We start from the raw sequence: 19602 nt of genomic DNA on the forward strand, positions 1-19602 counted from the left end.
TTTGAGCTTCTGGCCCGCTGTCCATGTAGGGCCCCAACACATGGGAGTGAGAAGCCTCTGCCTGCAGAGTTTGGCATTCCCTCACACCTCCTCCCTGGCAAGGGCTGCTGTAGTCCACTTACCGGGTAGCATTCCTGCCAACCAGGACTCTGCTGCTGCATCAGCCTTGGGAAGTGAGCCTCAGGTACACACTGGGCCCAGCTGGCCCCAGGTGCACTCTCTCAGTCCTGGAGGGTGCCATCCAGGCTCAGAGGGCTGTGTGCATTGCTGTGTGGTGCTGGGAAGGAGAATACACCATGGCCAGGGTTTGGGGGCCTGATGGGAGCTGAGGCACCCAGAGACCACCTGACACCATCTTTACTGCTAGGACTAAGAGGCTGGAGCTAGAGCCCTGAAGAGGAGGTCCAGGGTGCCTGGCATGGGGCCCAGGCAAGGCCAGAGCCTTGGGGTGGGATTGGGATGGAGCAGGGAGGAGCACATGGCCTGGCCTGGCTTCCCTGGAGTTGAGTCAGCCCAGGTGAGATGCCCATGAGGGGCAGGACAGGCCACACAGTGGGGCCAGTGCCCAGGATCAGGAAGGGCACGGGGACAAGAGCCCCATGGGAGAGGGCACTGACAGGCCAGCATGGAGAGAAGCAGGCTCTTATACCAGGACTCTGAAAGGAACTGGGAAGACCACCATCTGTTCCGAAAGGAGAAACCTGTAGCCTTTTGGTGATGCCAGGGCCATGTCAGAGACCTTGGTGCTGTGGCTGGAGAGCCCTCTGGTCACAGGAAGGCAGAGGTGCCGCAGCCACATACAACCATGCACAGGCCTCAGTGTCGGAATCAGCCGTGCTGTCTGGAGAAGCCACAGCATCAGAGTCAACTAAGGGCCAGGTCCTTTCAGTACAGTGACCCCAAATGGCGTGTGTGGGAGGTCCTGAGGAGGGTGTCCTCCCTGTGCCCCATTCTAGGCCACTGCCTCTTCCCTGGGGCATGTCTTCCTGTGGGAGGCTCCCTGGGACCCCTGGTGTTGGGGGTTGGCCTGTTGATGGGGCTCCACAGTTGGTGGATCAGCGGAGAGCTCCCAGGGTGAGCACCTCAGTAGTTTCTAGAGTTTCTGCAGAGGAAACATGCCTGCTGGGTGGGCTCATGTTCTCTGTCCAGCATTGTTTGAGGCTCAGTAGGGATGATGGGGTATCGGGAACCCCACTGTGACTGGCAGCCTCGTAATTAACTTGCCTATCTTCAGCCCACTTGTTCCCAAGTTTGCAGCCTCTATCTAGTCACTTTCTCCAGTGAATACCTCCTCTGAGGCTGGGTGGATGCCTTCAGTCCCCACCTGAGCCTGGCTGGTTTCCCCTGCCTCTCAGTGCCCCTAGGAGCACCTCCTAGGTGGGCATCACAGGGGCCGCAGGGGAGACTCATCTGTCAGTCTCCTTTTTTCCAAGAAGAAATCTCCGTTGTGGCTTTCTGTTCTCTTTGTAAGATGACATAGGATACAAAATCACCCTCCAGGCATTTTAGCTGGGCTTCGGCCTCAGTCTTTTTGGTGGTTTGGTTTTGTTTTGTTTTTGAGACAGAGTAGCCCAGGCTGGAGTGCAGTGGCATGATCTCGACTCACTGCAACCTCTGCCTCCCTGGTTCAGCAATTCTTCTGCCTCAGGCTCCAGAGTAGTGGGATTATGGGTGCGGGCTACCATGCCTGGCTAATTTTTTGTATTTTTAGTAGAGATGGGGTTTCACCATGTTAGCCAGGCTGGTCACAAACTCTTGACCTCAGATGATCTACCCACCCAGGCCTCCCAAATGCTGGGATTACAGGCATGAGCCACCGCGCCTGGCTTCCTCAATTGTTTTTAGCTTTCTTTTCTTTTTTGAGATGGAGTTTCATTCTTGTTGCCCAGGCTGGAGTGGAATGGCACAATCTCAGCTCACTGAAACCTCCAGCTCCCAGGTTCAAGCAATTCTTCTACTTCAGCCTCCTGAAGAGCTGGGATTACAGGCATGTGCCACCACACCTGGCTAATTTTTTTTGTATTTCTAGCAGAGACAGTGTTTCACCATATTGGCCAGGCTGATTTCGAACTCCTGACCTCAGGTGATCCACCCACCTTGGCCTCCCAAAATGCCGGGATTACAAACGTGAGCCACCATGCCCGGCCACCTCAATTGTTTTTAACAGGACTTTGGCAGTCACTTAAAGGGCAAATCATGAAAATACATAAGTGGAAAAAAAAGCTTGTGTTCTGAGTACGTCTGTGCAGAATTCTCTCTGCCTATACAAGTGTTGAAAGATAACGGGCTGGGCTCGGTGGCTCACACCTGTAATCCCAGCACTTTGGGAGGCTGAGGTGGGCAGATCATGAGGTCAGGAGATTGAGACCATCCTGGCTAACACGGTGAAACCCCATCTCTACTAAAAATACAAAAAATTAGCCAGGTGTAGTGGCATGCACCTGTAGTCCCAGCTACTCAGGAGGCTGAGGCAGGAGAATTGCTTGAACCTGGGAGGCAGAGGTTGCAGTGAGCCAAGATCATGCCATTGCACGCCAGCCTGGGTGACAGAGCAAGACTCCTCTTAAAAAAAACGGGGGTGGAACATTGAGAAGAGCAGAGTTGCTTTGTTAGGGAGGCAGGATTTCTGTTCTGATTTTCAGTAATGACATGAGCTCAAGCTCCACGTTTCTCCCTCCTTTTTTTTTTTTTTTTTGACGGAGTCTCACTGTAACCCAGGCTGGGGGCTATGGCAAGATCTTGGCTCATTGCAACCTTCCCTCTGGAGTTCCAGGGCTTCTTCTGGCTCAGCGTCCCGAGTAGCTGAGATTACAGGCATGTGCCACCACATCCTGCTATTTTTTTTTTTTTTTTTTTTTAAGTAGAGATGGGGTTTCACCATATGAAGGCCAGGCTGGTCTTGACCTCCTGACTTCAGGTGATCTGCCCACCTCAGCCTCCCAAAGTGCTAGGATTATAGGCATGAGCCACTGCCCCTCGCCTCCTCCCTGATATTTCTCATGGGCCCACGTCCCTCCATCTTTACTGTTTGGCCTCCTGCCTTGCCTACTCTGCTGTTTCCCAGCCACACCTGTCTCCTCAGTGCCCATTCAGCAGCCTTAGAGATCTTTAACACCAGGCTGAGTGTAAAACTCCAGGGGATGCCCATGATTCACAGAACAAAGTGAAACTCCTAACCCTGGTCTCCAAGACCAGTGTGTCCACCTCCTACCTGGCTCTGCAGAACATTTTCATTTCCCCTAAGAGATCCTATTCCCATTATCATTCACCCCCATCTCTCTCCCCTCCCAGCCCCTGGCACTATCAATCTGCCTCTATAGATCTACCTACTGTGTACTATCACATGAGTGAAATTATGTATGTGGTCTTTTGTGTCTGGCTTCTTCCAGTGTCTCCACGTTCTTATCAACACTTGCTAGTGTCCATCTTTTCTTCTTTTTTTTTTGAGACGGAGTTTTGCTCTTGTTGCCCAGGCTGGAGTGCAATGGCATGATCTTGGCTCACTGCAACCTCTGCTCCCAGGTTCAAGCAATTCTCCTGCCTCAGCCTTCCAAGTAGCTGGGATTACAGGCATGTGCCACTACATCTGGCTAATTTTGTATTTTAGTAGATATGAGGTTTCTCCATGTTGGTCAGCCTGGTCTCGAAGTCCCGACCTCAGGTGATCTGCCCGCCTCAGGCTCCCAAAGTGCTGGGATTACAGGTGTGAGCCACTGCACCCGGTGTACTGCGATGGCTCACAGGGTTGTGGGGTGAATCTTATGCTGTGCTGAGGCACAGGATCTGTGAAATAAAGAGACAGGACACAGAAGTACAAGGAAAACACAGCTGGGCTCGAGGGGCCACGCCACCTATGAGTGGAGTCAGGCGAGGCCCCGAATGTCCAGAAGCGTGAATATTTATTGTGTATAGGTTAGGGGGCAGGGCAGTGAGTGAAATCATCTTTAAGGATAGTGATAGGGTCGTGAGCAATAAAACATGGGGTCCACCCACATTAAGTAACCTAGGCCGGGAGGTGGACAGTGCGCAGCAAGGGGCCCGTTCCCATGAAGTCAAGGGCCGTGTGCAGTAAGGGGTCCACCCCCATTAGGTCATCGAGGCTTGAAGGTGGGCCGTGTGCAGTGAAGAGGGTGCAGTGTGCAATACTTCTATCTATGGGCAAACTACTTCTAAGAAGATTTATAGGAGGATGCTTTAAGTCACACAGCAGTGACAGAGCTGTCAGGGTTACCGCCACCTGCTGGCAGCTTCCAATGAGTTCTATGGGAAGATGCTTTTCAAGCAGCACAGTAGCAAGAGCTGATAAAGTTCACAGTCACCAAGGTGGATTGCCTTTCTGAGGGCAGCCTTCCACAAGAACTGGAGCAGGGTCCTACAACTCCTTTATCAGGAGGAGTGGCTCTTGCCCCAAGCCTGCCATACAGCGGGTATCTTTACGATACTGAACGCTGCTGCCTGGGCCATGGGTTCTTGTCCTGGTATAACTGTTTTCCCTTAAGTCATGCTCTGCACTGTCTGCTCTAGGCATTCCTCCGATTATAAGCTGCTTATTCCTTAATTCATGCTCTGTGCTGTGTCCACTCTAGGCATTCCTCCGATTATGAACTAAGATATAATTATATATATGTAGGGAAATATTCTTTAGGCAGTCATTCTACTAACTATTATATGATTATATGTAGAGGATTATATAAAGGGATTCTTCAAGCCCTAATTCTATAAACTAATATATAATTATATAAAGGATTATATAAAAGGAAATAGCTGAGTTGTAACACTATAAAATGAGATATTCTTCAAGCCCTAACTGTGCAAGGGTTCTGCTTAGGTCTCTTTCCTTGGTGCCTATATGGGGGGTTACCCACAACCTGGCCCTGCTAGTGTCCATCTTGTAGATTACAGCCATCCTAGTGGGTGTGAAGTGGTATCTCATTTTGGTTTCGATTTGCATTTACCTAATGTTTAATGAAACTAAGCATCTTTTCATGTGATTATTGGCAATTGGTGTATATTCTTTTTAAAGTTTATTTAGAATAAAGGTAAGGTCTCACTATGTGGCCCAAGCTGGTTTCATACTTCTGGCCTCAGGCGAACCTTCTGCCTCCAGCCTCCCAAAGTGCTGGGATTGCAGGTATGAGCCACTACACCCAGTGCTGTATAATTCTTTAGAGAATTCGCCCATTGTTTTCTTGGGTTATTCTTATTTCCAAGTTGTAAGAGTTCTTTATATATTCCGGATACTAAACCCTTTTAGGATGTGATTGCAAATATTTCTCCCATTCTTTAAGTTGTCTTTTCACTGTTTTCATCACATCCTTTAATGCAGAAAAGTTTTTAATTTTGAGGAAATCCAACTTCCTACTTTAGTTGCCTGTGCTTTTCGTGTCATATCTAAGAAACCATTGCCTACCTCAAGGTCACAAGGATTTATGCCCTTTTTTTTTTTTTTTTGAGATGGAGTTTCACTCTTGTTGCCCAGGCTGGAGTGTAATGGCACAATCTCGGCTCACAGCAACCTCCACCTTCCGGGTTCAAGCGATTCTCCTGCCTCAGCCTCCCAAGTAGCTGAGATTACAGGCAGGCAGCACCACACCTAATATTTGTACTTTTAGTAGAGACGGCGTTTCTCCTTGTTGGTTAGGCTGGTCTCAAACTCCCGACCTCAGGTGACCCACTTGCCTCCGCCACCCAAAGTGCTGCGATTACGGACATGAGCTACCGCACCTGGCCAATTTTTGTATTTTTAGTAGAGCTGGGGGTTCACCATACTTGTGATCCGCCTGCCTCGGCCTCCCAAAGTGTTGGGATTACAGGCGTCAGCCCCGTGCTCGGCCTGTTTTGGGCTTTTCAAAGCCCCTGTGGACATCTCATTCCCTTGCTCTTTCTTTTTAGCTTTTTGTTTACTCTATCGTTTGCTGCAACTGTTATCCATCAGCTCAGGCAGCCGGCACTGGGCAAGCCCTGAGCTGGTGTGGTGGGAGTCTTCCAGGGAGCCATCGGACAAGTTCAACAACGGAGGTTCTTTGTGAATGAGGGCATTTTGCTCCCACAGTACTAGGAATGTGGTTGTTATTTTCAAGAGTACCGCTGAGCTGGAAGGCAGGGTTGGACCAGAGAAAGTTACAACACTACAAAGGCCAGTGTTCTTACTGATTGTCCAGTTTAATTGAATAACACTCCCTGGGATGATGAAAGCCTTTGATTAATTTTCATCTGAAAAAGTTGATTCTGACCATTTTTGCTATTTTTTCTTGCTCTTATTGGGCGAGGCGTGAACAAATATTTTGGAGGTCCTTCTCCATTTTCACTGGTGACTAGTTTTTAAATTGTATTTTCTTTGTGTGTGTGTGTGTGTGTGTGTGTGAAATGGAGTTTCGCTCTGTCGCCCAGACTGGAGTGCAGTGGCGCGATCTGGGCTCACTACAACCTCTGCCTCCTGGGTTCAAGCGATTCTCCTGCCTCAGCCTCCCGAGTAGCTGGGACTACAGGCTCATGCCACCACGCCCGGCTGATTTGTTATATTTTTAGTAGAGACAGGGTTTTATCCTGTTAGCCAAGATGGTCTCGATCTCCTTCCCTCGTGATCCGCCCGCCTCAGCCTCCCAAAGTGCTGGGATTACAGGCGTGAGCCACTGCGCCCGGCCTTTGCTTACTCTTAAAAAAAATTGTAATAAAAATATTCCCACATAACAGGATCACATTTACTTACTTTTTTGAGACAAGGTCTCGCTCTATCGCCCAGGCTGGAGTGCAGTGGCGATCACGGCTCACAGCACCCTCGACTTCCAGGGCTCAAGCAATCCTCCCGCCTCAGCCTCCCAAAGCGCTAGGACCGCAGGAGCGCGCCACGCCGCGCCGTGAGGAGCTTCTGGGGGAGCCTTTGGCGTCTCGCTCCCGGCTCTCGCACCTGTTTCTGCGCATGACAAGTCCCTAATAAACACTTGTCATGTGAATGAAGGAGAACAGGGTGCTCAGCCCGGGGCCCAGACTCCCGCTGCCAGGCGCTGCCTGAGCCGAGACCCCCACCCGCGCCTGCCCCAAGCCGCCCTTTCTCTGGAGATCCTCAACCTGCAGGGGCAGCCTCCACCGGGCCACCGCGCAGCCTGGGAGCGTCAAGAAAAGGAGCGTCGGGGTCTCGCTGGCGGCGTGGGAAATGCCGGGCGGGGCGGGGAGCTGTCACGGCAACAGAGAGACGCGACAACTTTAAAGAGCGCGGCGACGCAAGCGGTGCCCCGGCCCCTGACAGACGCGACCCGGGCCAGCGCGCTTCGCCCCGCCCACCCGATAGGCTCCACCCCCACGCCCGGCCCCGCCCTGCGCTCCCCGGCTGTCGCGAGGTTTCGACTCGCGTGGCGCCCCAGGGGCCGACGGGATCGGCGGCCGCGCTGAGGAGGCCAAGATGGCGGCAGCGGCGGCTTCGCTTCGCGGGGCTGTGCTGGGCCCGCGGGGCGCGGGGCTCCCGGGCGCGCGTGCCCGGGGTCTGCTGTGCAGCGCGCGGCCCGGGCAGCTCCCGCTGCGGACACCTCAGGTGAGCGCTGGGCCGGGTCCCGCTCTCCGCGCGGCCCCGCAGCCCCTTGAAGGTCACAGCGGGGAGGCTGCGGGCGCGGGCTGGGGCAGCGCGGAACGGTCCCGGTCCCCCGGCGCCTCTGGCCCTGCCGGGTCCCCTCTGCCTGCCGACCTTGAGCGTGTGGGATCAGGGCCGGGCGCCCACCTCTCCGAACGGCAGGGGGCCCGGTCCCGAGCGCGGGGGTCGGCGGAACCGGCTCGCCGCCGGGGCGGGGCGGGGGCTTTCCCGGATGGCGCGCCCGGGACGACTCTTGCGGCTGCCTGTCCAAACTGGGCCCGCGTCCTGAAGTGACCCAAGCCTGACCTCGGCCAGCTGCTTGTGACCTTGGCATGCCCCGGCACCCTTGGTCACTTCGGTCTGATCCTCGGCTCAGGATCCAGGAACACCTCCTCCTGAGAGCGAATCACGGTCTGGGAGTCAGCAGCGGAGAGGGATGGGGTGGGTAGCGGGCCAGGGTGTGCGTCTGGCACCCTGCAGGAGGTGGCCAGTGCTGGGTGGAGAGGTGGGCGCTGAGAGTCAGATCCCCAGGTAGGGTGGGTGGTGTCCTGGCAGGCGCTGAAGCGGAGATCTTGCAGGCAGTGTCCTTGTCGTCGAAGTCTGGCCTTTCCCGAGGCCGGAAGGTGATGCTGTCAGCGCTGGGCATGCTGGCGGCAGGGGGCGCGGGGCTGACCCTGGCTCTGCATTCGGCTGTGAGTGCCAGTGACCTGGAGCTGCACGCCCCCAGCTATCCGTGGTCTCACCGTGGCCTCCTCTCGTCCCTGGACCACACCAGGTGTGCGGCTGGCTGGCTGCCAGGGGGAGGTTCTGGGTGGAGCTGGTGAGGTGGACTCTAAAGCGTTCCTAACCCTTTCCTGTCTTCAGCATCCGGAGGGGTTTCCAGGTGTATAAGCAGGTGTGCTCCTCCTGCCACAGCATGGACTACGTGGCTTACCGCCACCTGGTGGGCGTGTGCTACACGGAGGCTGAAGCTAAGGCCCTGGCTGAGGAGGTGTGAGGTCTGGGGATGCCTGGGACCCAGGGCTCAGGGCTCCCACTGTGGCGAGATGGCAAGGTTGTGATGAGGCTCTCGGTGGCAGGTGGAGGTTCAAGATGGCCCCAATGAAAATGGGGAGATGTTTATGCGGCCAGGAAAGCTGTCCGACTATTTCCCAAAACCATACCCCAACCCTGAGGCTGCTCGAGCTGCCAACAACGGAGCGCTGCCCCCAGACCTCAGCTACATAGTGCGAGCTAGGTACACGAGTGGCCCACGGGGTAGTGCCGGAGAGGTGGGGGGAGGCTTGACGTGTGCTTGGCGCTAAGGAGCCACGGATCTGGTCCCAGGCACGGTGGTGAGGACTACATCTTCTCCCTGCTCACGGGCTACTGTGAGCCACCCACTGGGGTGTCGCTGCGGGAAGGTCTCTACTTCAACCCCTACTTTCCCGGCCAGGCCATCGGCATGGCCCCTCCCATCTACACGGATGTCCTGGAGTTTGACGATGGTAAGAGGCCTCCAGTCCGGGAGTGGGCATGTTAAATACTTCTCCACTACCCCCAGGGATGCTTCCCTGTGTTCCTGGGCCCCTGAGGTCCTGCCCCCATCTTGTAGGGTGTCTTCCGTGCATGTCTCAGGAAGGACTCCTTCAGTTTTGCATATGTCCAGTCAGGGGGTACTGTCCCTTTGATGCCTTGGGTAGAGGCCACTGTTTGCTCCACAGAGAGGGTGCACTGAGAATTATAATAGGTTGGGCATGAGACTGAGAAGAGCCCTCACTACCTGTCCTTGGCCCAGGCACCCCAGCTACCATGTCCCAGGTAGCCAAGGACGTGTGCACCTTCCTGCGCTGGGCATCTGAGCCAGAGCACGACCAACGAAAACGCATGGGGCTCAAGGTAAAAAGCGCTGGAAGGAGGCCACGGTGGGTGTCAGAGGGGCCGGGAGCTCTCCCACTCCCTTCTCTGAGTCTTCCTTATCCTCAGATGCTGATGATGATGAGTCTGCTGGTGCCCCTGATCTACACCATGAAGCGGCATAAGTGGTCAGTCCTGAAGAGTCGGAAGCTGGCGTATCGGCCGCCCAAGTGACCCTGTCCAGTGTCTGCTTGCCTTCCTGCCAGAACAGGCCCTCAAGCCCAAGAGCCATCCCAGGCCTGTTCAGGCCTCAGCTGGCCCACTTGACTAAGCCCCTCTTCATCTGGAAAGAGGGAAGGGGACAGGAGACCAGGCTCTAGCTCTGGACCCTCCTTCAGTCTCTATCATGGGAATAAATTAAGTTTCTCAATGTACATATTTGAGTTATTATATGGAAGGAGTGCAGGTTTGCAAGGGACTCTAATACCAAGACCCTTACCTTCACAGGGCTCCCAGGACGTCCCATGCAGTGTGGCCAGCGCTGCCTTGCACTAACTGGTAGCTAGGAGTCCAGACAGTATTGGGTATGGGACAGAAAGCAGAGAACTGGATTTTAGAGGAAGTGGCAACATTTGGTGGCTGAAAAGGGCCTAGCCAGACTGGACATGGCCCAGGGACCTGTTGGAATGAACAGCCAAGTGTCAGGGTGTTAAACCCCATTCTGATGGCAGCAGGGAACCTTGGCAGCATTTCAGCAAGGCCTGGTCTAGAGCGGGGGCTATTGCTGGGCTGGGCTGAGAGGAAGGGGATGGCTCCCAGCCAGGTGAAGGCATCAGGTAGAGACGGGCAGGATATGTATCGTGGAGTGGCCTTTCCTAGCAGTCCATAGGGCAGCTGGGTGGTGGGTCCAGGCCAGAGGCTGACAGTGGCTGGGTTCCCACAGGCGCATGCTGCTGAGGGAAGTTGGCAGCAGATGCCATCTAGGAGGGTCAAGAGACGTGACCCAGCAGTGCCCTGCTGCAGTATGGTGTAGAGCTCAGCTCCTGAGCTTTCCGTGTCCCTAGAAAGGGAAGGAAAACACCCATTTCTTTCTTTCTTTTTTTTTTTTTAAGATCATGTAATGGCACCATCTCAGCTCACTGCAACCTCCACCTCCCAGGTTCAAGCCATTCTGCCTCAGCCTTCTGAGTAGCTGAGATTACAGGCACATGCCACCATGCCCAGCTCATTTTTGTATTTTTAGTAGAGATAGGGTTTCCCTATGTTGGTCAGGCTGGTCTACTCCTGACCTCGTAATCTGCCCACCTCGTAATCTGCCCACCTCGGCCTCTCAAAGTGCTGGGATTACAGGCGTGAGCCACCACGCCCAGCCAACACCTACTGCTGGTGTCCAAGCTCCAAGAGCTGAGGGAGTGGTGGCCAGAGTCCAGAGAAGACAAGAGCTGAACGGGAGAAAGGTGGTGGGAACAGAGCTGCAGGCAGGAGAGGCGCAGGCCTGGGGGTCCAGGGGGAACAGTAGGAGGCAAGGTCAGCAGTGGGGGCTGCAGCTCAGTGTGTGGCACACCCCAGCAGCCTGAGCCCTGTGGGCCTCCGGGGTCTGGGAAGAGATCCCCATGCCATGCCCTCCTGCCCACTAAAGCTCAGGGTCTTGGTCCACTTCATTACCACCTGGTCTGGCAGGGGGAGCCCCACTTGCTGATGAGGGCCTATCTCCCTGTAGCTCTGGCTAGGCTGGGGGAGGTCTGCAGAGATACAACGAAGGGGACACTTGCTGGCTCTTTAGGGTCTTTAATGGTTCCAGTTCGTGGTCCTTCCCCCTAACCCTGGTGGCTCTGTCCCAGCAAGCAGTCAGTAGAGGGCCCGTGAGTTCAGCGGGGGCCTGGAGGAGATGTCGACCTGTGAGGGAAGGCCACTCTTCCGTTATAACCTGTTGGGGAGGAGCTGGGTCATTCCTGTGGATTCTGCTCTACCCACCCCCCACCCACCTCCCCTGCCTGTGCTGCCTCTAGTACCTCTGGGGGCTGTTAGGTGGAAGCTGCGGCAAGGGGGTCCCACGTGCAGGGCCTCTGGGTGCTACACATCTCACAGCCGGGGCGGCTTGGGGCATTGATGAAGGTGCAGGAAGGACAGGGCCAGCCGGGCTGGGGGGGGAAAGACAGCCGTTAGTTCCCTGCTCGTTCCGATGGCCGTAGCTGTCCTTGCCCTCCCTGCCCAGTCCTGTGCCCACCTGGAGAGGACTGGGCGGGCTGGAAGCGGCTGGCGGGGGGCCCGGGGGCAGGCCCAGTGACGCGGGAAACAGGCGCCCAAGTTCCCCATCCGTCTTCTGGGGGCGACGACGGCTGGGTCCTGTGGCTGAGGGGGTGGAGCTCAGGACTGCTGGGCTGCACCCCACCTCCCGCACCCCACCCACATCAAGGACTGACCTGGGGCTTCTCGAGGAGCTGTCAGCAAGTAGAGGAAAGCAGGGTCCCCATCCTGCCGAACGCCATAGGAGGCAAGACTGCGCTCAGGCACACACAGGCACCGCCCAATGACCCAGCGTTGCACGGCCGGAGGGAAACCAAGCTCTGAGAACACCTGCAGCCAGAGCAGCAGGGCAGGTAGTGTCACCTAGGCTCCCCTGCCCCTGGCAGGGCTCCCTAGACCCTGTGCCCACCTGCTCCTGGAGAGCTGCAATGGTGCGGTGTGGGTGGACCTGCAGTGTGATGTGGGCAGAGGATGCGGTGGATGCAGCAGAGGCAGCGTCTTCAAGTGTGACCTGCAGCCTGGGCCAGAATGTGAGTGGAGGGATGGATGGAGAATCTGGGAGGGTCATGAGGGCAAGGTGAGGAAGAAGCCCAGGCCTCACCTGATGGGGCCAGGTGGGAAGCAGGCCTCCTGAAGCTGCACGCTGAGGGCCTCACGATGCTGGGCCAGGACGGCTGCTGCTTGCGCTGCCCCCTTCTCATCCCCACCTGCAATGGCCCGGGCCAGGCGCCCTGCCAGCTCTTCTGCAGGGCAAGGAAAGGACAGCTGTCACCACTGGGCACTGTCTGCTATCCCCAACCCCCAACCCACCCACCTGTACCTCTCTCCTTCAAGTTTCCAGGGCTCCTAGGAAGATCTGCCTCAGGTTGAGGGGTCTTGAGTGTGGGGGCTTCCAGGGGACTGGGCAGGGAGACAGGGCATGCCTCTGGGCCCAGGGTTGGTGGTGAGCTGCTGCTGCTGCCTAGAGGTGAGATGTGGTGGGCTGTGCTGTGGCCTCTGTGCAGGCCTGAGCCCTTGGGTTTTCAGAACCTTTGCCTTTCCCTCAACCTCAGTCCATGCCAGGGCCCTGCCTCAGGCCACTTCAAGCCATTCCTTCTCCTAGCCTTGGTTCTGGCAAGCCCCTCAGAGGTTCCCGCCAGACTCCTGTTTGTGCTGGAGCTGCACTTGCTTTATCTTTAGGAATTAGAGTCCTTCCAAACCCTTTTGCTGCCTGGCCAGCCACCTCTCTTGGCCCTTTCTGCCAGCTAGGGATGCCTCACAGCAGAACCAAAGCAGGGCCTCAGTGGCCCTGCAGTGAGGGTGGTCTCTTGTTGCCCTTGGGGACCTCCCCTCTCCTGGCTCCCTGACCCACACTTGGGCTGCCAGCACTCCAGACAAGCCACTGCCCTGGGCATCTTCAGAGCTGGGCATGCTGCTGTCTCTCCTTAACCCCCGTGTGAGGTCCAGCCCACTGCAATGGGCTAACACAGCTCCTGTGATGACCTCAGGCCCACTGTATTCAAACCGTCTCCCCACTAGGACAAGCAAGGGACACAGCACTGTTCCTGGCCCTGGCCCCGATCCCCACTGAACCTCAAGGATCATTTGCACGTGCTCACCTCAGGCTTTTTGTGTTTGCTGCTTCCTTGGTCACATGCTTCATGCCATGACCTTCAAATTTCACTCCAGTGTCACCTCAATGAGGCCTTCCCTGCCACTGCTTTTTTGTTTGAGATGAAGTTTCACTCTTGTTGCCCAGGCTGGAGTACAATGGTGCAATCTCAGCTCACCACCACCTCTGCCTCCCGGGTTCAAGCGATTCTCTTGCCTCAGCCTCTTGAGTAGCTGGGATTATAGGCATGCGCCACCACACCCAGCCCCTGCCACTGTTTTAAACACCAATCCTCCCAGCTCCAGCATTCCCATTCCCACACCATCTAACAGACTTAAAAAAAGAAAAAAAACTCTACTTATTTATTTATTTATTTATTTATTTATTGGAGCTAGGATCTCATTCTGTCACCCAGGCTGGAGCACAGTGGCGTGATCACAGCTCACTGCAGCCTTGAATCCCTGGGCTCAAGCAAGCCTCCCACCTCAGCCTCCTGAATAGCTGGGTTACAGGCAGACAACACTATAATCAGCCAGTGTTTAAGCTTTTTTGTATGTTGCCCAGCCCTATCCTTATTTTATGTCTGTCTCATCTCCTCTAAGAATGCCAGCTCCAAGAGAATGGAGATTGGAGGTTATGTTCATTGTTCATGCCAAAGGAGCAGCTGCTGAATACATATGCTTAGTCAATGAATGACTGAGGAGAGCCTAACTCCTTTTTTTTTTTTTTTTTTGAGATGGAGTCTTACTCAGCCACCCAGTAGCTGGGATTACAGGCACCCACCATCATGCCCAGCTATTTTTTGTATTTTAGTAGAGACAGGATTTCACCATGTTGGCCAGGCTCGTCCTTGAACTCCTGACCTCAGGTGATCCGCCCGCCTCGGCCTCCCAAAGTGCTGGGATTACAGGCGTGAGCCACCGCGCCTGGCTGCCTAACTCCTTTTCTAAACACTGAGTTGCCTGAGCCTCTCTTACACCACTGTCTGACTGTCTTCCTACCCCTCTGGCAGCTCTGCTTCTCTTGTCTGTGGGCTGCCCGCTATATGGGAGCCCCAAACTACCTAGTCCTCCGTCTTTCTCAGTCTCAACTATTGACTCTTCCATTTAAGCAGCCATGTGAGCCAGGGGCAGTGGCTTACGCTCATGACCTCAGCTACTTAGGCTGAAGCAGGAGGATGGCCTGAGCCCATGAGTTCAAGGCTGCAGTGAGTAAGGATCACACTGCTGCACTCCAGCCTGGGTGATAGAGGGACACCTTGTCTGCAAGAAACCTCCCAAGCAGCCATTAAACTCAGCTAATTCCATCTTCTGAGCATCTCTGGAAACAGCCTTCTCCCCAGCCCTATCTGCACCAAGCCTTGCCACTGTAGAACTGTCAGTCTTAAGCAGGAGGTATCTGAGTCTGTCATTCTCCCACTCCTGTCACCCTCCTGCTGCTCTTGGGATGATGTTTTCTCACCAGGTCCTGACCCTGCCTGCTCTGCCTCTCATGCTTCCTGAGGGTTGAGGAAGGGCAGGCTGAGGTTCCAGGGCTTCCCGGTGGAGGCTGCAACTTGTGCCGGCTGGAGCATCGGATGGTGTAGGAGACCGACTCCAGGAGCCACTCCGAACTACTCCAAGCTACACCAGGCTCCACCTTCTCCCTCTGGGAGCCTTCCCAGGCATCCAGCAGTGGAGAAGGTGGATCCAACTTCCCCAACCAGGACCTGGGGGCCAAGGCTACTCCAAATGAGTATCCACTACAGGGCACTGACCATTGTGTCCTTCCACGGTGGCACCTCGGACCAGGACTGCCCACCGCTGAGCTTCCTGAGGGTTGAGGAAGTGCAGGCTGAGGGTTCCAGGCCCTCCTGGTGGAGGCTGCAGCTCGTGCTGGCTGGGGCCTCGAATGGTGTAGGAAACTGACTCCAGAGGCCACTCCAAACTGACCTGAGGAGGGGGAGAGTCCAGGCTCAGAACTTCCCCTGGCCCTATATCGCATGATGAGCGAAGGAACACAAGGTAACATTTACAGGCCGTTTACATGGTCGTAAGCCCTGTTCACCTATCATCAAATCCGAATAGTCCTGTAAAGTAGGTCCCAGCATTACCCCCATTTCACGGACGAGAAAACAGAAGCAAAGAAACATAATTGCTTAAGGGCACCCAAGTGGCGAGCGGAGGGGCCTGGCTTCGGGCCGGGCCTGGCTCCGGGCCCCGCCTGAGCCAAGAGGACTTGACCGTGCAACTTCTGTCCCCACTCACCGCCCCGGGTCCCGCGCCCAGCAACTCCAGCCGGAAGCGCCCAGGCCGCTCAGGGTCTGCGCTCAGCTGCAGCCTCCGCAGCTGTGTCTCGGCGTCTGGCCCGGCGCCCAGTGGCCTCACCGCGGCGTGCACAGCCAAGAGCACTGCGGCCGAGCCTGGGTCAGAGGCCGCCGCCGCCGCCGCCGCCCCGCCTGCTGGCGGCGCCATCTCCGGTCCGGCCGGGTCTCGGCCCTCCGAGCGCGCTTCCGTGGGATCCGGCCGCTGAGCGCCTCCGCCGGCCGGAAACGCGGGCCGCGAGCCTGGGGTTCCGGGCGTGCCCAGAGTGTCGGGCCCGGGACGGAGCTGAGTACTGGACCCTGGCCGAGTCGGCCCCGCTGGCTTTGCCCAGAAATGGACACGGCCCGAGGGTTTCCGGACAAGAGCTGGGCGAGGCCAGCGGTGTGTACGAGGCTGGGGCAGGGCGGCGGAGGCGCTCACATTTAACCTTTGGGGGCGAAGGGTCAGGAGCGGAAGCACCGGCCCCAACTGAAGGCGGGCGCGGCCTCTGCGCCCCAGGGGCTCGGCAGGCGGAGCTGCAGCAGGCGAGCGACTACCCCAGCACCTGGCTGCAGCTGGACGCCGCTCCCGGGACCCCCAGTGGGCGGCCACCGTCACCAGCAGCCCGCAGCTCCCGCCACGCCCACACGTAGCACTAGGTTGGCCCGCACCTCTCTAGGTACGGTACGGGGTCGACCCCCTCGGGGGCGGAGCGAGAGGGACCGCGGCCAATGAGCCCCGAGGGTAGGCGGGTTAGTACGGCGAGAGGAGTGACAGACAGGCTCAATAACCAGTAGACATAGAAGGCAGAACTAAGTGGCGGGTAAGGCCCCCAATGACTATTTGAGCTCTTGATCCAGGAGACGGGAGCGGGCCATTCAGAGGCGCGGGGCCGGGCCTGGCGGACGCTTGTTATTGTCCGGCCGGGGGAGGCGGAGGTCGCTGGCTCGCTGGCTCGCTCGCTCGCTCGCTCGCTCGCTCGCTGACTTGCCAGGGCGCTCTGTGTCGGTCGGCGCCAGGTCGGTCGCGAGAGCGGGCTCTGTGCAGGGGGGCGAGGCTATGTCGCGGTGGCAGCCCGGATGGGCCGTCAGGGCCGGGAGTAACGGGACGTCGCCGCGGAGCTTTTTCCCCCGGATACAGTGCGGCCCGAGCGGAGGCCGCAGTGCCGCCCTCCGATCCTGAGGAGCCCACGCTGCGCGGAGCCCGCCCCCGCCTGCGTACAGGCACCGACGCCGAGCGACCTAGCCAAGCCAGGCCCGGCCTGGCGCAGCCCGATCTAACCCAGCCAGGCAGGTGGGTGTCCGCCCTGGTCCCCGCTCTGTCTTGGGCCACCGGAACCACAGCCCCCAGCAGGCCTCGCGCGGCGCGCTGCCTCCTGGGACTTGTAGTTCCACCTGGCTCAGCGGGTACCCGGCCTGGCCGACTGGGCAGCACCCCAGCGGGGCCTAGGGACCGCCCTCCTAGGCGCCCGGAGAAACTAGGCGCTCTTTCAGAGTAGAGTGGAGGAGCCTGTAGCTTTCCTCTCCCCTGACCAGAAAGCAGCCAGAACAACGGAGGAGCGCCTGCCCAGGTGACCGCAGGGCCTGGAGTCCCGGGTGTCCTGGTTCCTAATCGGGATGCAGCCTCTTACCCCGGCTGAGGAGCCCAGCCAGCCTGAGGGAGACTGCAGGGTCGTGTCCCGTTGCGGACTCAAAAGTTACCCCCAGGGTGGCTGGAGCTCTTCTTTCGGGATGGGGATGGGGAATGTTGAGCAGTAAGCCAAGCTAGCAGCCCTAGGGTGAGCAGGGTCCCCGGTGGTCCCAGCCTGGTCCCAGAACTCGTGTGCCCTGCAGGGGGTGTGGCTGACCTGGAGCCTGGACTTGCCACCCTCAGGTAAAACGGGATCTCATCACCTCTCCTGGCCGGGCAGTGGGGGAGCTCCTGATGTGCTGCCTAAACAGGGGCCAGAGTCAGCTTGTTCCCAGTGGCTCCACTTAGTGGGTAGGAGGGCTGAAGGCAGGGCCCCAAGGGGCCAAATACCCATGGTCTGGCGTCTCACTCCCCAGGCAGCACTAGCCCCCCTGGAGCACGGAGCTCCCTCCCCAAGGACATGAAGCTGTTGGAGAACTCGAGCTTTGAAGCCATCAACTCACAGCTGACTGTGGAGACCGGAGATGCCCACATCATCGGCAGGTGAAGCAGGCTGGGGGGGCCGGCATCTCGGTGGGTCCCACTGCCCTGCCCTTGAATGGAACTTGGGGGAAGAGTGCTTCATGGTGCCCCCTGCATCCCATAGGATTGAGAGCTACTCGTGTAAGATGGCAGGAGATGACAAACACATGTTCAAGCAGTTCTGCCAGGAGGGCCAGCCCCACGTGCTGGAGGCACTCTCTCCACCCCAGACCTCAGGCCTCAGCCCCAGCAGGTGAGCCACGGTGGGGCCCCTTTGGCGCTGGGGGTCGGGGGAAGGTGATGGGCCCAGTTGATGCTCTTTTCTCTTCAGACTCAGCAAAAGCCAAGGCGGAGAAGACGAGGGCCCCCTCAGCGACACGTGCAGCCGCAAGACCCTGTTCTACCTGATTGCCACGCTCAACGAGTCCTTCAGGCCCGACTACGACTTCAGCACAGCCCGCAGCCACGAATTCAGCCGCGAGCCCAGCCTTAGCTGGGTGAGGCTCAGGTGGAGGGAAGGGACCCACCGCCAGCCCACTGCCCTTCCCCACTTTCGGTAGTCCCTGGGCTCCTGTCAGCCTGACTGTGGCCTGCCCTAGGTGGTGAATGCAGTCAACTGCAGTCTGTTCTCAGCTGTGCGGGAGGACTTCAAGGCCCTGAAACCACAGCTGTGGAACGCGGTGGACGAGGAGATCTGCCTGGCCGAATGTGACATCTACAGGTGGGCCGGCATCCCTGCAGGTGGGCCCCCAGGTATGTGTGGCACTTGGGGCCTCACACCACCTGTCATCCTGTACTCCCCAGCTATAACCCAGACTTGGACTCAGACCCCTTCGGGGAGGATGGGAGCCTCTGGTCCTTCAACTACTTCTTCTACAACAAGCGGCTCAAGCGAATTGTCTTCTTTAGCTGCCGCTCCATCAGGTGGGCAGCATCCACGTCCTCCCCCAGCTCCCCGCTGGGCCCGTACGACTTCCCCAGCTGTGCCATCTCCACTCGGCTTTGTCCTCCCTGAACATCCTCCCTGGGGCCAGCAGCAGGCCTGGGTAGGGGGTCCTAAAACTGGTTTCCCTGTCTCCCCTCAGCGGCTCCACCTACACGTCCTCAGAGGCAGGCAATGAGCTGGACATGGAGCTGGGGGAGGAGGAGGTGGAGGAAGAAAGCAGACGTGGAGGCAGTGGGGGTGGGGCCGAGGAGACCAGCACCATGGAGGAGGACAGGTGTGTGATGGGGGCTGTGACACGGGTCCCTGGAGCCTCCAGTGGGTACAACAGGGTGGGGGCCTTCTCTGCTTGGTCTGAGTGGTGGCACCTGAAGGCCCACTGTGTGCCAACCTCCACCCAGGGTCCCAGTGATCTGTATGTGATGAGGAGGAGCAGAGGCCCCAGCTTCTTCCAGCTTCAACCAATGCCTGGACCTGTCTGCCTGAGAGGCCCCTGGGGCCTCCCCAGCTGCTGGCCAGACCCTGGCACTGCCACAGTCCTGGCACTGCCCAAGGCCACACCTGCCTAGCCCTTTGGCTCCAGCCTGTGGATGCCCACTCACCCCCCAGGCTCCTGCTGCCCATGCTGTGGCCAGACTCTGCAGCAGGGGACCTGGTGGGAAGAGCAACTGCCCTGCCCAAATGAACTGCCACAAGCAGGGACAGCTGGACCACAGAGTTTATTTTTGTATTTCTTTTGGGTCTACACACTCCAGCCCAAAGGGCCTGTGGCCAGAGGCCCCGCAAGCAGGCCCCAGCGGTCACCGGCTCTGGTCTTGGGCCGGCCCCTGGTGCCCACCTGTACCCCCCACCTTGCCCATTTGGCCGCGTGCACTGAGTGTCACTTTGCTGCAGCTCATTCCTTTACAATAAAAGTTTCTGTGACTTAGTGTGGGCCTGGCTACGATGTGGGGGCGGGGCCTGCGATGTGGGTGTGGCCGGCTGCATC

The 19602-nt window shown here is 57.6% G+C and overlaps 3 protein-coding genes across 6 annotated transcripts; 2 read left to right on the top strand and 1 right to left on the bottom strand.

Moving 5' to 3' along the window:
* Window positions 1–7375: 7375 nt before the first annotated feature.
* Window positions 7376–9834, top strand: LOC105731524 (cytochrome c1, heme protein, mitochondrial). Its single transcript, XM_012473326.2, has 7 exons — window positions 7376–7528; window positions 8143–8339; window positions 8429–8555; window positions 8644–8801; window positions 8891–9051; window positions 9342–9442; window positions 9530–9834. Exons 1-7 carry the CDS (start codon window positions 7400–7402, stop codon window positions 9632–9634), a joined length of 978 nt encoding a protein of 325 aa, XP_012328749.2. The 5' UTR covers window positions 7376–7399; the 3' UTR covers window positions 9635–9834.
* A 1338-nt stretch (window positions 9835–11172) lies between these two features.
* Window positions 11173–15709, bottom strand: SHARPIN (SHANK associated RH domain interactor). Of its 2 annotated transcripts, none has more exons than XM_012473318.3 (9): window positions 15485–15709; window positions 14995–15169; window positions 12468–12608; window positions 12249–12390; window positions 12057–12165; window positions 11824–11977; window positions 11628–11752; window positions 11413–11541; window positions 11173–11327 (listed from the first exon to the last, which is right to left on the bottom strand). In XM_012473318.3, exons 1-8 carry the CDS (start codon window positions 15689–15691, stop codon window positions 11425–11427), a joined length of 1170 nt encoding a protein of 389 aa, XP_012328741.2. In that variant the 5' UTR covers window positions 15692–15709; the 3' UTR covers window positions 11173–11327; window positions 11413–11424. The 2 variants fall into 2 exon arrangements, with proteins under 2 accessions (XP_012328741.2, XP_012328743.2); XM_012473320.2 differs by having other exon boundaries at window positions 11628–11746; window positions 15485–15691.
* Window positions 15710–16395: 686 nt separating this feature from the next.
* On the top strand, window positions 16396–19543 carry MAF1 (MAF1 homolog, negative regulator of RNA polymerase III). 3 transcript variants are annotated; one of them, XM_012473325.2, is made up of 8 exons: window positions 16396–16813; window positions 17566–17692; window positions 17796–17924; window positions 18003–18168; window positions 18271–18392; window positions 18476–18595; window positions 18757–18891; window positions 19016–19543. In XM_012473325.2, the coding sequence occupies exons 2-8, from the start codon at window positions 17610–17612 to the stop codon at window positions 19035–19037; spliced, it is 777 nt and encodes a 258-aa protein (XP_012328748.1). In that variant the 5' UTR covers window positions 16396–16813; window positions 17566–17609; the 3' UTR covers window positions 19038–19543. The 3 variants fall into 3 exon arrangements, with proteins under 3 accessions (XP_012328748.1, XP_064240785.1, XP_064240786.1); XM_064384715.1 differs by lacking the exon at window positions 16396–16813 and adding an exon at window positions 16941–17090; XM_064384716.1 differs by lacking the exon at window positions 16396–16813 and adding an exon at window positions 17187–17392.
* Window positions 19544–19602: the final 59 nt, after the last annotated feature.

This window comes from Aotus nancymaae, unplaced genomic scaffold (genome assembly GCF_030222135.1).
Source record: "Aotus nancymaae isolate 86718 unplaced genomic scaffold, 86718_ANA_hifiasm-v0.15.2.pri h1tg000036l, whole genome shotgun sequence".
Lineage (NCBI taxonomy): Eukaryota > Metazoa > Chordata > Mammalia > Primates > Aotidae > Aotus > Aotus nancymaae.

Bases quoted from the DNA above. Each gene is read 5' to 3' on its own strand.
- LOC105731524 (XM_012473326.2), top strand. From the start codon at position 7,400: ATGGCGGCAGCGGCGGCTTCGCTTCGCGGGGCTGTGCTGGGCCCGCGG. The intron at 8,556-8,643 runs GTGTGAGGTCTG...TCTCGGTGGCAG, and splicing joins CTAAGGCCCTGGCTGAGGAG to GTGGAGGTTCAAGATGGCCC. The intron at 9,052-9,341 runs GTAAGAGGCCTC...TCCTTGGCCCAG, and splicing joins TGTCCTGGAGTTTGACGATG to GCACCCCAGCTACCATGTCC.
- SHARPIN (XM_012473318.3), bottom strand. From the start codon at position 15,691: ATGGCGCCGCCAGCAGGCGGGGCGGCGGCGGCGGCGGCGGCCTCTGAC. The intron at 11,978-12,056 runs GTGGGCACAGGG...CTCTGGCTGCAG, and splicing joins TTGCAGCTCTCCAGGAGCAG to GTGTTCTCAGAGCTTGGTTT. The intron at 11,542-11,627 runs GTGGGCACAGGA...TTCCCCCCCCAG, and splicing joins GCCCGCCCAGTCCTCTCCAG to CCCGGCTGGCCCTGTCCTTC.
- MAF1 (XM_012473325.2), top strand. From the start codon at position 17,610: ATGAAGCTGTTGGAGAACTCGAGCTTTGAAGCCATCAACTCACAGCTG. The intron at 18,393-18,475 runs GTGGGCCGGCAT...TGTACTCCCCAG, and splicing joins GCCGAATGTGACATCTACAG to CTATAACCCAGACTTGGACT. The intron at 18,892-19,015 runs GTGTGTGATGGG...ACCTCCACCCAG, and splicing joins AGCACCATGGAGGAGGACAG to GGTCCCAGTGATCTGTATGT.